General features: G+C 37.7%; 1 protein-coding gene across 1 annotated transcript in view; it reads right to left on the bottom strand.

Annotated features, from left to right (window-relative positions):
* grin2bb (glutamate receptor, ionotropic, N-methyl D-aspartate 2B, genome duplicate b) overlaps positions 1-13734 on the bottom strand; it is a 121710-nt gene that overhangs the window by 78492 nt on the left and 29484 nt on the right. The window contains 1 exon segment of the mRNA XM_032563061.1: positions 11486-12172. Within this exon segment, the coding sequence (XP_032418952.1) occupies positions 11486-12172 (687 nt within the window).

The raw sequence follows: 13734 nt of genomic DNA on the forward strand, positions 1-13734 counted from the left end.
ACAAGGCAGGAGAAGTGTCTTGCCTAAAGACACAATGATTGAGAGGGACAGACAGAGCAGGAGTTTGAACCGGCAACCCGCTGGTTACAGGACAAACCCCTGAGCCACTATAATCTCTAAATAAGTCTTAAAATCTACAATTAAAAAGAGGGAACACATTTATTTCTTAAAATGCTAAATCTGACTTTTTTTTTCTTGACTTTTTAAAAATAAATGTCTTTTCTATATCTTATATTTTTTCTTTCAATTATCAGACTCCCTGAACAATTACTGCCTGGTAAATGTTTCATTTAACTGCTAATCATTTGCATGAATTTTAGACATTTATGCACATAAATTAGTCAGCTTGATGGAACTAGATCAACGATTTTTTTCCTTTTTTTAATTACATTCTTGGCTGCTGGAATAATCAACTGAGTCACAAGAAAATATCATTTCCAGACTATGTATTTATAGACTGAGACTTGGTGATCCACTGATTTTATTTTGGCATCAGAAGAGATAATCTCCAGAAGTAACAGTTTATCAGAGTGGCATGTTCAGGATCTGCAAACACTCTGATGCCATATTAAGGAACTTGTGATGGGACTCGAATAAAATATTTAATTGAGATTGACAAATCAAGATAAAAAATTTTAACCAGGTGAATTTCAGGATTTGTAATAATTAATAGAAATAAATAAAAATTTAATCAAAAATCATATATGAACAAAATATATATATTTAGAATTTCTTTGCTACAAAATTGAGTAGAAAAATTAGAGCAGGAACAATTATATTTGCTGTTTTTAATCCGTCGTTATAAACTATGGATCAGGTTGAGGCTTTTAATGGTTAAATGTTTTGTAGATGTGTTAAGAGCAATTATAATGATGGCAGAGCAGTTATGATCTTGCCTCGAGCGTCACGTGAAAATGTGATCGGCACTTTTAGAAATTTAGAATTTGTTTGAGGTTGGTGTGTTAGAGCCTTGTCTAAACTCGTCTCCATTTTTAATGGCGACTGTCACTGGTTTGTCCGGTGAACAGCAAACAGACTTGTTCAAGTTTCAAGTTCAGTGGAAGGAAAAGTGTGCTTTGAGCCTGGTTGTGAAATGACCGTTCTGGTGGAGGAGTTGGCCCACATTTTGTTTGAATCCCTTAAGAGTGTGGTAGTGGACCATGCTGGGGTTGTTGTGGGTGTGGCTCCATGTTTTGTTTATTTGATGAGGAGAATCCTGAACACTTGGTTAAGCGGTGATGTGACCTTTTGGTGTTGTGGAGATATCGGCTCACTTTTGGTTTGACACTCTTTTGGTGTTGCTGGCTGTGAGACAGCAGTAACTTTGAGTATGGTGCTGGACCATGCTAAGAGTGATCATGTTGTGGGTATCGATCTCCATATTCTCGGTCACGTTTGCTTACCTGACTAGGTGGTAGTCAGGTAAGCAGTGGACCACTTTATGTGGTAGTGGACCACTTGTTGCTGTGACCTTTTGTGTTGGGTAAAACCAGTTCAGATCTGGTTGGATTGCTGGTTATTGCTTTGGGGAGTGGTAACTGGGTGAATCCATATTGATTTGGCTGTGAACCTGTGGTAGGTCACTTGTGTGTCAGGTCTGTATTCATAAGTGGTTTTCTCCTCTTGGTATCTTGAGGGTATTGAAGCAGTAAGGACATGTCCTGTTTCAGCTGCTGTACCATTCTTTGCCAGTCTTCCTAACCAGTGACCAGACATGATGGGCACAGCAACTTATGGCTGTGGGACGTGGAGGCTGAAGATGTGACGGCTGTCATTCTGAACACTAAATTTTGGTAACGTACTACCAGCCCAAACATTTTTAAATTCATATTTGTTTTGAGTTTTAAAGGTTCCCCTTTGGGGCCCTTTTCTTAAGGGTGGGGGTGTTACGGCCCTGGGCCTTATGGGTTGGATTGCAGGTGTCTTGTTGTCTGTCTTTGTGCTCCTCCCCTTTACAGGTGCTGCTGATTTTATTCATTTGGAGCACAGAACATTTAAACCTGACTGTCTCCACCTTCTGGGTCGCCTTCAGCGTCCACTCTGCCTTGATGCTTGCAGTGTTTTGTTGCCAGGCCTCAGTTCCCCTCCTTTTGCACATTTGAGTTTGTCTTTGTTTTTGCACTTCAACAACTCCATATGCACTCATACACCACATCCAAGCATTTGCATTATACCACTGATACTGACATCCTCAATCCATTGTTGTTTGTGTTAATAAACATTCCTTTTTATGCACTTTAATCCCTGCATGGTCTCCCGTTATTGTTATGACCTTGAGCCAGTCGTAACAGTTCTTGTTAATTAATCACATTTAATCAAATTTTAATTAAAAACCAAATAATCGATAAAAACATTTCCATTACAGAAACTCTTTTTTTCTTCAAAATTACTGAATAAATAGACACACAAGCTAAACCACAAAGATATCTATTGTTTTTAATCTATTTAGCTCATTCTCCCGTCAGATACAAAGTGTTATTATACCCACTCAGCTTTATTTCAAGCGTTTTAAGAACCCCTGATCATTCATGTAACTATTTCTGTACATAAATTGGATGCGTTTGTGTTTTGAAATACATAGAGATGTCATTTGTTGTGAATTGCCACTGACAGGTAAATTAGGACTTCATTTTAAATTTGTTCAAACAAGATGAACAAAAGCAATAAAATAATCTTATATTTAGCGATTTGATTTTTAATTTTAAGGGTCACAGAACTTATCTCCTAAACTTACTGTCCGTCTTATAACTATTCTTTGTTTAATGGAGGTGCCTGGAGAAGGCTAATGCATTTCAGAGGTGTCATAATCTTTATTGAGCTTCTTCCCTTCCATCTAAGTATCACTGCTCCTGGTCTGTAAAGGAGAGCTGATACAAAAAGGACTTCTGAAGTACTTTCAAACATAAGATTAATAGTTTGAGAAAGAAGACTCTCAGAAGCTTTTAGAAGGTTGAAGAGACTGGTTCAGTAAAAAGGTTGGGGTTTGAAAAACAAAACAAATGAGAGGTGAAACATATCGCATAGGTGACTGCACTATAATGCTTTCAAATACCTGAAAAATGCACTAAATGGAAGTTGCTGGAAATTTAAAGCAATAAATGGGACAAAAGAGCCATTCAGTTCCAAATGTTTTTCTTGGATCGATTCCGATCTCAAAGCTCCTTAGATTTTACCTTTCTGAGTCAAATATTCCTGTCCTCGTACAGTACCTCCGTCTGGCTCTCCAAGACCACAGGGATGGTAAATAGGATTATTTCTGAGGAGATTTATATCCTATCGCAAGCTCCATCTGTTAAGGGCTTTTAAGGGTTAAAGGTAGAAAAATAAGAACATCAATCAAATGAAGTCTGCCACGGTGCCTCATGAAGTCAGAGTGATTGTGAGCAAAAGGAAATGTGTTTAAAGCTCTAACAGGATGAGATTAGCTTAAACACAGTAAGGACACCGACAGACACTGCAGCTTCATCTCTGCTGTTGTCACAATAAATGTTTAAGATCCCCCAAAATTGTCTTTATTGTCAGAAATGTTAGTTTTATGTTTTTTTTCACTGCCAGTTTATTGAGATTGCCAATAAATATCAATAAATTAAAAAAAAAAGATTAAATGCAGTTACTGTGTGCAGCTTAGTGATACAAATTACACCTCTACATGTGACTGGTTTCCCAAAGAAGCATATACTGTAATAGGTTTGTGTTTGAGCCATGCAGTCACAACCACACAGTTACATAAAAAAGAGGTAATAAATAGATCTTATTGTCACCTTTATCATTATTACAACTGTACCACAAAATATCCTAAAAAAAATTTAAGTCCATATCCCCCAACCTTAAGTTTAACCTTATATATTAATTAGTTTTGGCATGTTAGATGATAGATTAAGTCAAAGTAGCAGATAAATATAAAGGAATGAAAATGATACACATGTTATCTGGAAGAAAAGTGAACATTAGTGACCAGAAATATCTTGAAAAATAAGGAACACTGCAGAAAGATTAGGAAGAAGGTTTTAAAGTAAGTTTAGACTATAAAACAATATCAGAAGTTTTGCACTTCTTGCGGAGCTCAGTTCAGTCAACATTGGAAGACCATCAGAGAATCAGCCAAGTAGCCTATTTTAACAAACATCTAAGTAAAATTTTAAAAGCTCTCTAGAAATCCACAGCTGAGGTGGGAGAATAGTTTAAAGGATTAGTTGGTTTAGATTGGGATAGCCAATGCTTTTCTGGTTTCCCACGTGCTTTAGGTGTTTAAAATGCCTGAATCAAATGAACGGTCAATTTAAAGACATCTACAAAGCTTGAAGATATTAATATAATTGTTGGAGCAAGAACACATATAAATCATGCAGGATGCTGATGCTTCAGGCCGAGAGCTGGTGTTTAAATCAAAGCATTTTAATGAGATAATGGCCTAGTCAAAGCTTGTACTTAAACTCAAATGGAAACATCCTCAAAATTGGTGTCTATATACTCTCTCCTTCCCATGAATCTAATCTATTTTGTCATAAAATGTTCGTGTATCAAATTTGTATATTTTCCTAAAATCTGATTATTTTTGATGTTACAGAGGAACAAAAAAGAAAATAAATATTTTCTTCATGACTTTCTATATGCTTATGTTCGTTCTATAGTTGCTCTCTTAAGTCCAGTGGAACTGGAATCAAATATAGCTTATTATCTAGTTTTGTACAATCAACTTGCGTAACAGACCTTGGGAGTATTAAGGATGCTTACAAAAGCCCCAAGTTGGAAATGAGAACAAAACGGAGGAAGAACTGAGGTGACCCTTGGCTCACACCATCGTCAGATGCTGCAGATTGACAAGGAGCTACTTATCGCTGTACAGTTGGCCTGATGTATGTGGAGCTCAAGTAGCCAAGCAGGTCTGCGAGATAATTTACTTCCCAGATCACATCTGTCTAACAAGAGCACACACACAAGCACACCCATACACACAAACAAAAGGATGCCTATTTCAAGATAGAGAGGGTGTATAATTGCGGTGATCAATCAAAGAGCAGTGAATCAGTTTTCAGTGACAGGGCGAGCTGTGTGTGCACAGGAGAGGAGGGCTTTTTTTCATCTGGGATACAATGGCGGCCTGCTGCTCTTACACACAGTATTTTATCTTTCTCTTTGCTGGAGAAATCCCACCATGAGCGAGCCAAAACACAGCAGCAGCCCATTCATCTATGAGTTTTATTACTGACCACCTGATATAGACAGTTTTTCACCCGAGACAGACCGACATTAAGCCAAAAATAAAGAGCTGTAAGCAGAAGAAGAGGCCTGTTTAAAGAGGCAGAAATTATGTTTGTTTTCATGATTTCTGCAATGTTTACTGATTGTACAGGGACTTTTGGAAATCTTCTTCTCCCTGGAACTTTTTTTTTTTCATCTTTTTGATTACAACCACAAAATTCAATGCAATTCATTGAGATTTTAGGTGACAGTCCAATAAAAAGTTCAGGATTATTGGGAAATGGAAACAAAATGACACATAAGTATTTGATTATAACAGTCTTGCCAAAAATTATGAATTGGATAATGTAAGAGAGGAAATACTATTTATGGAGTTGTTTTTGCGAGAGGACTCTTGGCACCTCTTTGGGTCAAACTGACCTGACACTCTCCTTTCCCTTGCGTGCGAAGCACAAAAAGTTGGACCAAATATGATGTGGGAAGGATGCTGTTTAGACAGATAAGAACAACAATTTGTGATGAATTGGCTTATTGGGCAATTCTGAAGTGGAGCAGATGTTGAGGTCAAGAGGTCCCGAATATTTTCAAGGGAGTCCAACACACATTTAGTCTAGGGGCTGCCAGGATCCTTATGTAAATCAAGGGCAGTAATGTTATTGGTCGAAACTTTCCAACTCACATCAGTAAAGATGAGATTGTATAAAAAAAGGTGATGTTAAGAATACGGAGAGATTTTTGGTTTTTGTACTGATGAAGCTGTAAGACGAATCCATTGAAGAGTGTAATAAATCTCCCAACCCGTCGTGGCCAGCAGCAAGAATTACGTCTCCGTGCATTATTTCTTTACCTATATATTTAAGAGTTTAGCCACCTATCAATTTTCCTACAATAAATGGCTAGACTTTGACTAGGACACCAACACATGAATATGTTCTTCGGTGAACCTAACATTTTTCTTTCAGGATTGCCTTGCATGTAGCTCCATTCGTCTTTCCATTAACTCTGGTCAGTCTCCCTGTTGTAGTTGAGGAAACGCATCCCCACAGCATGATGCTGCCACCATCATGCTTCATCATGTGGATGGTGTGGATGTCCTCTGGCCACTCCTCTGTAAAAGCAAGATGTTTTGAGTTCAACTTCTTTCACTTCTACAGCTGTAGATGGATTTTCCTTTCACTTAGCTATTTTGCACTACTTTGTGTTGGTACATTTTGTACAATGTTAATAAAGTGCATAAAGTGCACTGAAATGTGTGGATGTTAAAAAAAACATGTTGAAACAGAAGGAGCAGTGCTTCATTTTGAAGAACTTTGTATTTTTTGTCTGAAAAAGGTGCTATATAACCTAGGTTATATAGGTTATAGGTTAAATATATATATTTTTACTATAATGCTTAAAAGAATGTTGGACAGTATTAAACTCAGCACTAAAATCTGAGAGGAAAAATAAGAGCGTACCATTTATGACTGATGACACTGGGTAAGCAGAGCACCCCGGTGCACCTTGTTTGCACTGAAAACAACTGCTGCTAATCTCCCCAAACGCAGGCAAAGAGGCTATTATCTTTCTATACCAGCACACTGTACGTGTCCGTATGCCGGCACAGACACACACAGCTTATGTCCCAACAAAAGATCTGAAGAGCCTCATTAGTCTCCGGAGCCATAGTTGAGTGCAGACAGGGGCCAACTTCGACGTCCTATTATCCCAATGCCGACACATGGCACGGTGTGAATTAATGGCTAAACGGAAGCGTGCAAATCGCTTGGTGGATAATGGACCAACCTGGATGTAGCACGGCTTTATTACAATGAGCTCCTGAAAGCCAGAATACAGTCACAAATCGGGTCGTCTGCAATGAGCATGAGGGATGATGGTGGGTTTAATTGACGTTCAACGTAGCTTCCGAACTATACCTCATTTTACCAAAGGAACAACAAAAATAAAGAAATGAACTGATAGGAATGGGGAATAACACTAACACTCCATCACTAGCAAATGAAGAGCATAACAGAAAACGCACATGTGGGTCTAAAACACCAGCTCCTCTTCCTTTATTCAGGGTGCAAATTATGTTATAAATTGGCCAGGAACGCATTAAGACTTGTGTGCAATAAAAGCAGATGCCAATCCATGCCTACACAGCCTAGCTTGGGGTGCAGACAAGAGGTTAATTGACAAAAATTACTTCCTCTTTGCTGAGACGTGTAAGGTCAACAGGGCTCATGTTCTGACACAGACACACAGCCGGGATGTCAGCATGACACTTTCCTATACCGTCATTCCTGAAATCTGCAACATCCAAGGCATATAAAATACTGCTCTATTCACACTTTGTATGCAGTGTCCTGTAAAAGTATTTTAAAAATCCTTAAATTTATTCATGTTAAAAACTAACAAGTTCAACACAAAGTAAGGAAGAGAAAACATCGCTGTAATATTTTTTTTTTTACAAAAACATTTATATTAGTATTACACTAGTGTGAGACTTTTAATTGGGAGAATGAACTCATAATATCATGAGAATAATGTGAACATCAGCAAAATAAAGCCACAATATTAGCAGAATATTGTCATAAAATTCATTAATCATAAAACTATGAGAAAAAATTGTTTTAATGAGAAAAAGCTATGCATATATATATATATATATATATATATATATATGTATTGCGATGATCAACATTTCTCATTTAATTTTTATTTATTTTTATTATTTTGTTCTTGTAATATCATAACTTGTCATATGTCTTTATTCTGGTGTTATTTGAGTAATATTACAACTGTTGTTTAACAACTGCACCAGTTTAGTGAAGAAAGCTAAGCATTAAAACAACTAATTTGTTTCATTTTGTCAGTATCCTGTTTTTTGCAGAAAGATATTGAGAAAGAAGGTCGAATTTTGTTTTCGGGGAGAGTTTTCAGTATCGTAGCAGGGTTCTGGATTATATTCATGGGATGTGTGAGTTAAAGCTACAAATAACTGAATCATGAGCAGAATTTCAAAAAAAAAATTGCTACTTATCAGCAGTAAGAGGCAATTCTCCAGTCAATACCCTCCTCACTTTATCACCATCCTATTCTTGATGCCTTTTTCCTGTTTTTCCTACTCATGTTATTTAGCTTTAATCTCCCCGTTCATCTATTCAAGAACTTACTCCTTTCTGACCGCGACATTTTCTCTTTTGCCACCGCTTTTGTCTGCCTAAAAAAAATAGTCATCTCACCCTCCTGGCTGCTTTTGTACAGTGTGTAAGGAGAAATATATAAGCAGGTGGTTGCCATGCGAACAATATCCACTGCGCTCACCCCCTCGCTCTGCGTGTGAGCATCTGACTGACAGCGAACATGTGTAGCGCAGCGAGAATAAAGGCTTCAGAAGAAAAAGGCCAAGTGAATGGTAATCACTGAAAAAATGTGTTAAGCATCTGATGATGTTTAAAGCAGTTTTCAGTCATAGATGCAGAAACATTGTTTCCTGTTGCCCCAGGCGTGCTTTTAAACATCATCCACATGTTCACCTCTGTCTCTTTCGGTTTGTGGCCTCTGTCGCGCTGTCAGCTGCAAATGTGGTAATTATATGTTGAGTAAATAATTGCGTTATTTTAAAATCTCCCCCTCCTTCTCTTTATCTGCCTTGTTCCTCATCTTTGACACCGCTGTCTTCTTGTTCACCGTTTTTTGTTTATTATGCAACGGCCTTTTATAGAAGAAAAACACGGAAGGTCTCTTGGTTGGTTCTGCTTTTCTGGAGAAAAACTGAGCACAACTGGACTCGGTTCTGTTGCTTATTCAAGTTAATGTAGTCCTTGATTAAAATGTTCTATAGAACTCAATTTAACCAGATTAATTTGGGTGGTTTTATGTACTTTATAACACAATCAAATATGCCGTTACCTTCAGGTGTTATAAAAATGCTGTATATGTTAAATATAACTTTATGGAAATTGGTAGCAATTAAAGCAATACTCCAAGTATGTTTTCAATGAAAGAGTAACATCATAACTTGATCTGAATAAAGTTGTGAAAAATAAATTTTACATAATCCCACCCCCATAAGGCTTTACATTTCACCATGAAACACAAATATTGCAGTTTATTATTGCATTGTATTTATTTATTTATTAACCTATAACTAGGAAAGGACTCATTGAGATCAACAATCTATTTTGTAGGAACGTTCTAAGACAAGCAGCAGACTAGCTCTCTGAAGAGACCACAACATTTAGCAAAAACACCTGCAATTCGATCTATATTTAGATTTTTTACTGCCATAGGGAAGAAAAACTACACACTCGGCTGTTCAGCAATGGATAAAGTGTTACTTCCTCTTAAAAAGCACAAGGTTTTGACAGCTTCCAGGTCTGGAACATACAAGTGTGTTTTACCCCAATGCCAGCTAGGGAAGACATCAGCAATGACCTTAGACAAGCAATAAGACAATTTAGAGTCAAATTATGCTGCATTCAGACAGATTATTCACATGTAAGAGTGATGCCAATCTACCCCAGAGGATGTACTAGAAAGTTCACAACAAAGTCACGCTGTGAAATGTGACTTTAACATAAAAACACTAAAATATAAAAACACTCTAAGAGCTCCTTCTCAGATGACACAAGCCTTACTTAGAATGCAAAATGTTAACGTTCATGACAGTACAATTGCAAGAAAACTGAACAAGTATGAGTAATTTGGAGGGCAAAGTTGCAGCAGGTTGAATTATTTTGGGGAAAAAAGCCAAATAAATGGTGTAATTTAAAGGCGTTGTACATGTACTATAGTGACATTGCATAACCACCTGTTTGGAAATAAAAAACAACTGGCATTCTCTTGGGCTCACAACTTATTAGCTAATTATCAGTACATTCAATTAGCCACATGCAAACTTGATTAGCCACGACCCACATTGATACATTGATACAAAAAATAAACTTACATGGTTGAAACTGAAGTGAAATGTAATCTGAAAATACTTTGATGATAAAGTCTGCAGATTAAAACAATTTGTAGCATATTAATGGTTATAAAAATAATTCCTTAAATATCCCTCTGTCTAGCTACTGGTAACTAGGACCTGCTTCTTAATGACCAGCAGCATGATGTTTGGAAAATTTCCAAAATATAATATCAGCATAAACACATCATGCTTTTGAAAGATAGCAATAATTTAGATTTTTATTTGCATAAAAAATGTCAATCTTTATTGATACACTCATAAATAGTCTGTGAAAGAATCACCCTAATCTTCAGCTCATTCCACATATTCTCTATCAAATTCAAGTGAGGATTCTGGCTGGGGAATATTAACATCACTTCTAATCAGAAGAAACATGTTGGTAAGATTAAAACTTAAACCAACCAAGGGCATAAATAATATATGGTTAACTGCAGTTATAGAAACAAAAAGAAAACCTCAATAAGTACCTTTATGATTCTGTTGAGAAAACATTTCAAACCAAAAGAGAGAGTGAAACCATTAAGCATAAATAAATCAGAGTGTGCAGATAGTGGTTTCAAAATCTCAACATTTTTTCCCTTACTTCTTCTATGGTTTAAATTCCCCTCCCCCACCATCTGCTTCCCACTGCAAGTCAACAGGCAGAAAAAAGGCTGCGTTAGTTCAGATTATTAAAACTACTACTCAATATGATATATTTCAGCATTAGTAGGAGTCATTTTTGCTTTAATTAAAGTCAATTAGATCCTGATAAAAAAATTTTGCTTGAAATTTGTGGGTAAATACGTGAAACTGTAAAATCAGGTTATTAGACTGGCACATGCTATGTACAGCTGACTTCAAAACTAAAGTCAGTTTCAATCAGTTATTTTCATTCTTTTATGTTCATTTTTATAGTTTATAGTGGCATTGTACTTTTCTCATTGTGTTTCATGCTTGATATTTGTTTTTTTTTTCTTTCCTGCTCTGTTTAATGTTTTACACCTTCAGACCAGACTACAGTCCCACAGAGATGTTTTTGGACTTGTTAGTTTCACACTGTGAGTCCTTTAAAGGTTGAGTCGAGCCATTGTCAGGAGGCTCAGTGTGACGTCAATTAACAGGGAAAAAAAAAAATCGATCTGTCAAAAGGCTGCGAAGGAATGAGTGCCAACGGCAGAGGGCAGGTCTACCTCCTCGTTCTAAAACGGACCATTTGGGCTGATCCACCTGTTTAAACTGCTGACGCTGACAGGATATCACAGCTTGTTGAGAATTATTAGATTTACACAAGCAGGAATTATTCTCTTCAAAAATTAACTCCACATAAATTGCTCGGCTTCTTACCTTGGCAGCCATGACCATGGACGACCCCCCTCGGATCCCCAGGATGGGAATGTGTGTTTGAGCAGAGATGAAGTCCAGGATCTGAGCGATGGCCTCCTGGTCCGTGTCGTCACCAAACACTACGCCTTGTAGAGAGTTCCTCATCATCTGCGCACAGATCCGGTTAATGATGCTCTTCGGGTCCGTCTCATTCATGGTGACCACCTCAACTTTAGGGGGATAAGGGATGTGGAGGAAGTCCTCTTTCTCAAGTCCTGCACCAAGGGTTACTTCACTGGAATTGCCCACCAAGATGACGGCAATGCTGAGCGAGCTGATCAGTTTGGGGGCGTTAGGAGGAAGTGCTGGCGAACCCGGAGAGTAATGAGGAGGGATAACAGCGCCCCTCTGGTTTCCGCCTCCTCTCTGACCTCCTTGTCCACCTGGGGAACCTCCAGGCCCCGTTCCTGGCCCCCCAACTCTCCGGGGTTCGCAGATGGGCAACAGGAGTACAGAGAGTAGGAGCAGAGACAAGGACAAGGACAGAAAGGGCAGGGTGAGCCGTGGCTGCCGTTGAGAGTGATGGCACGACTGGTCCAGAGGAGGAGAGTGCCGAGTTGAGGATGGAGACACCAAACACTTGTCCTGAAGATGGGAGGGAGAATGGCGGAGGCTGACAAGCATCGTGGAGAATTGTAAATGCCGTCCCTGTACGGAAAGAAGAGAGACACAGTTAAGATCTAGGAAACTTTTTCTCAATGCAGGGAAAACAATCAATTGGCAACTGGACCTTTTTGAGGTTTTTGAAACGGCTCATTTTTCAAACAGCAAAAAACATTAACTTGTTGCCCATAAAGTGCTTGAGCTGTTTTTAGAAGTAGAGAGCCAAATGGAAGTACAAAAAATTTCCAAAATGTGAATTTCGGATAAAAGGTCCCCTTCAAAAGCTGACGTCTGAAGAGTGACGTATCACAAAGTGAAAAGTTTTGCTCCTGTATGGGACCAAGATACAATCAGCAACACAGTGAAACATGCTAATATGAAAGTAAACACTGCCAGTGAAATATAATACTGTCCATCCACTGTTGGGAAATTTGGTGGGAAGCTGTAGCCAGTGCAAACAATACAGGGGACAGTGGTGGTTCAGGTTAGCTACATTAGCAGATAAGGTTTATTTATTCTGACTGTAAGGAAAATATTGGATTATTGACTTTAAAAAAATTACAAAACAGAATACCTGAAAATTACACCTTACTTTTCAAGTGTAAAATGCTTTTTTTCTTATATATAAAGCCACAAAAACTTAAACTATAAACAAGTAAAAACAAAAATTAAACATAAAAGATCAAAATATTTAAAACATTAAAATATTTGAACTGTATATTTTGTCTTAGTTTAACATTAGGGTCAGACACACAACTGACTCTTATGGCTCAGTATCAAACTACACAATGAGAGGGACTTCCTTTCACAGAGCATCAACCAGCAACACTAAATCCATTCTGGGCTGGATGTGTGAGTCAGTTTTGATAGAGTCGGGGTAGTACTGGGTGCGTTTTGACAGATTGACAGCCTCAAAGCGCCATGAACTCGTTGCCGGGCTAAGTGACCATTAGACACTCCAACAGAGCTGCGCTGAGATTCTCACTCGTTTTTTCTGCTTCCTTCTTCTCTCCCACTTCTACATTACTTTCACTGCTTTTCTGCCCCTAGAAAACTGTTTACTCCTCCATTTTTAGTTTGACATTAAAATATGTTTTAGCTAGTAGTTACGAGTAAGACCAACATGCTTTCATGTTGTGACTGTCCGGGGAAGTTGGAATTTAAAAAAACATACAAGTAAAAAAAAAAAAGGCAGGAACTCTCACTACAACTAATTTTCATCATGTTGTTGCAAGTTCTGTAGCCTGGAAAGTGCAGAAATAAAAAAATACTTCAAGACCTACATAAATCCAGTGCTATCTGCAACACAAAAATATTAGTTCTTTGCACAGTTAATCATATTTAGGTTTTGATGCAGAATAAGGATTTTTTTGAGCGAAGAAAGCAGCTGTGAAATATGATGGTGGGAGTGTTTTAGTTTGTGACTCCTTATTCAATTATATTTATGCTTGTAACAAATAGGAAATTAATGGCTATTAGAGACCATCCATGGCAGTACTCTAATATATTGACTCAGGAATGCTGAATACCAATGCACAGGACACTTTTGACTTTAGTTCTTTATGTTATTTCGCCTTTCTTTAATCAGGTAAGATGACTTAAGAGAC

This window comes from Xiphophorus hellerii, chromosome 5 (assembly GCF_003331165.1).
Source record: "Xiphophorus hellerii strain 12219 chromosome 5, Xiphophorus_hellerii-4.1, whole genome shotgun sequence".
Taxonomy (NCBI): Eukaryota; Metazoa; Chordata; class Actinopteri; order Cyprinodontiformes; family Poeciliidae; genus Xiphophorus; species Xiphophorus hellerii.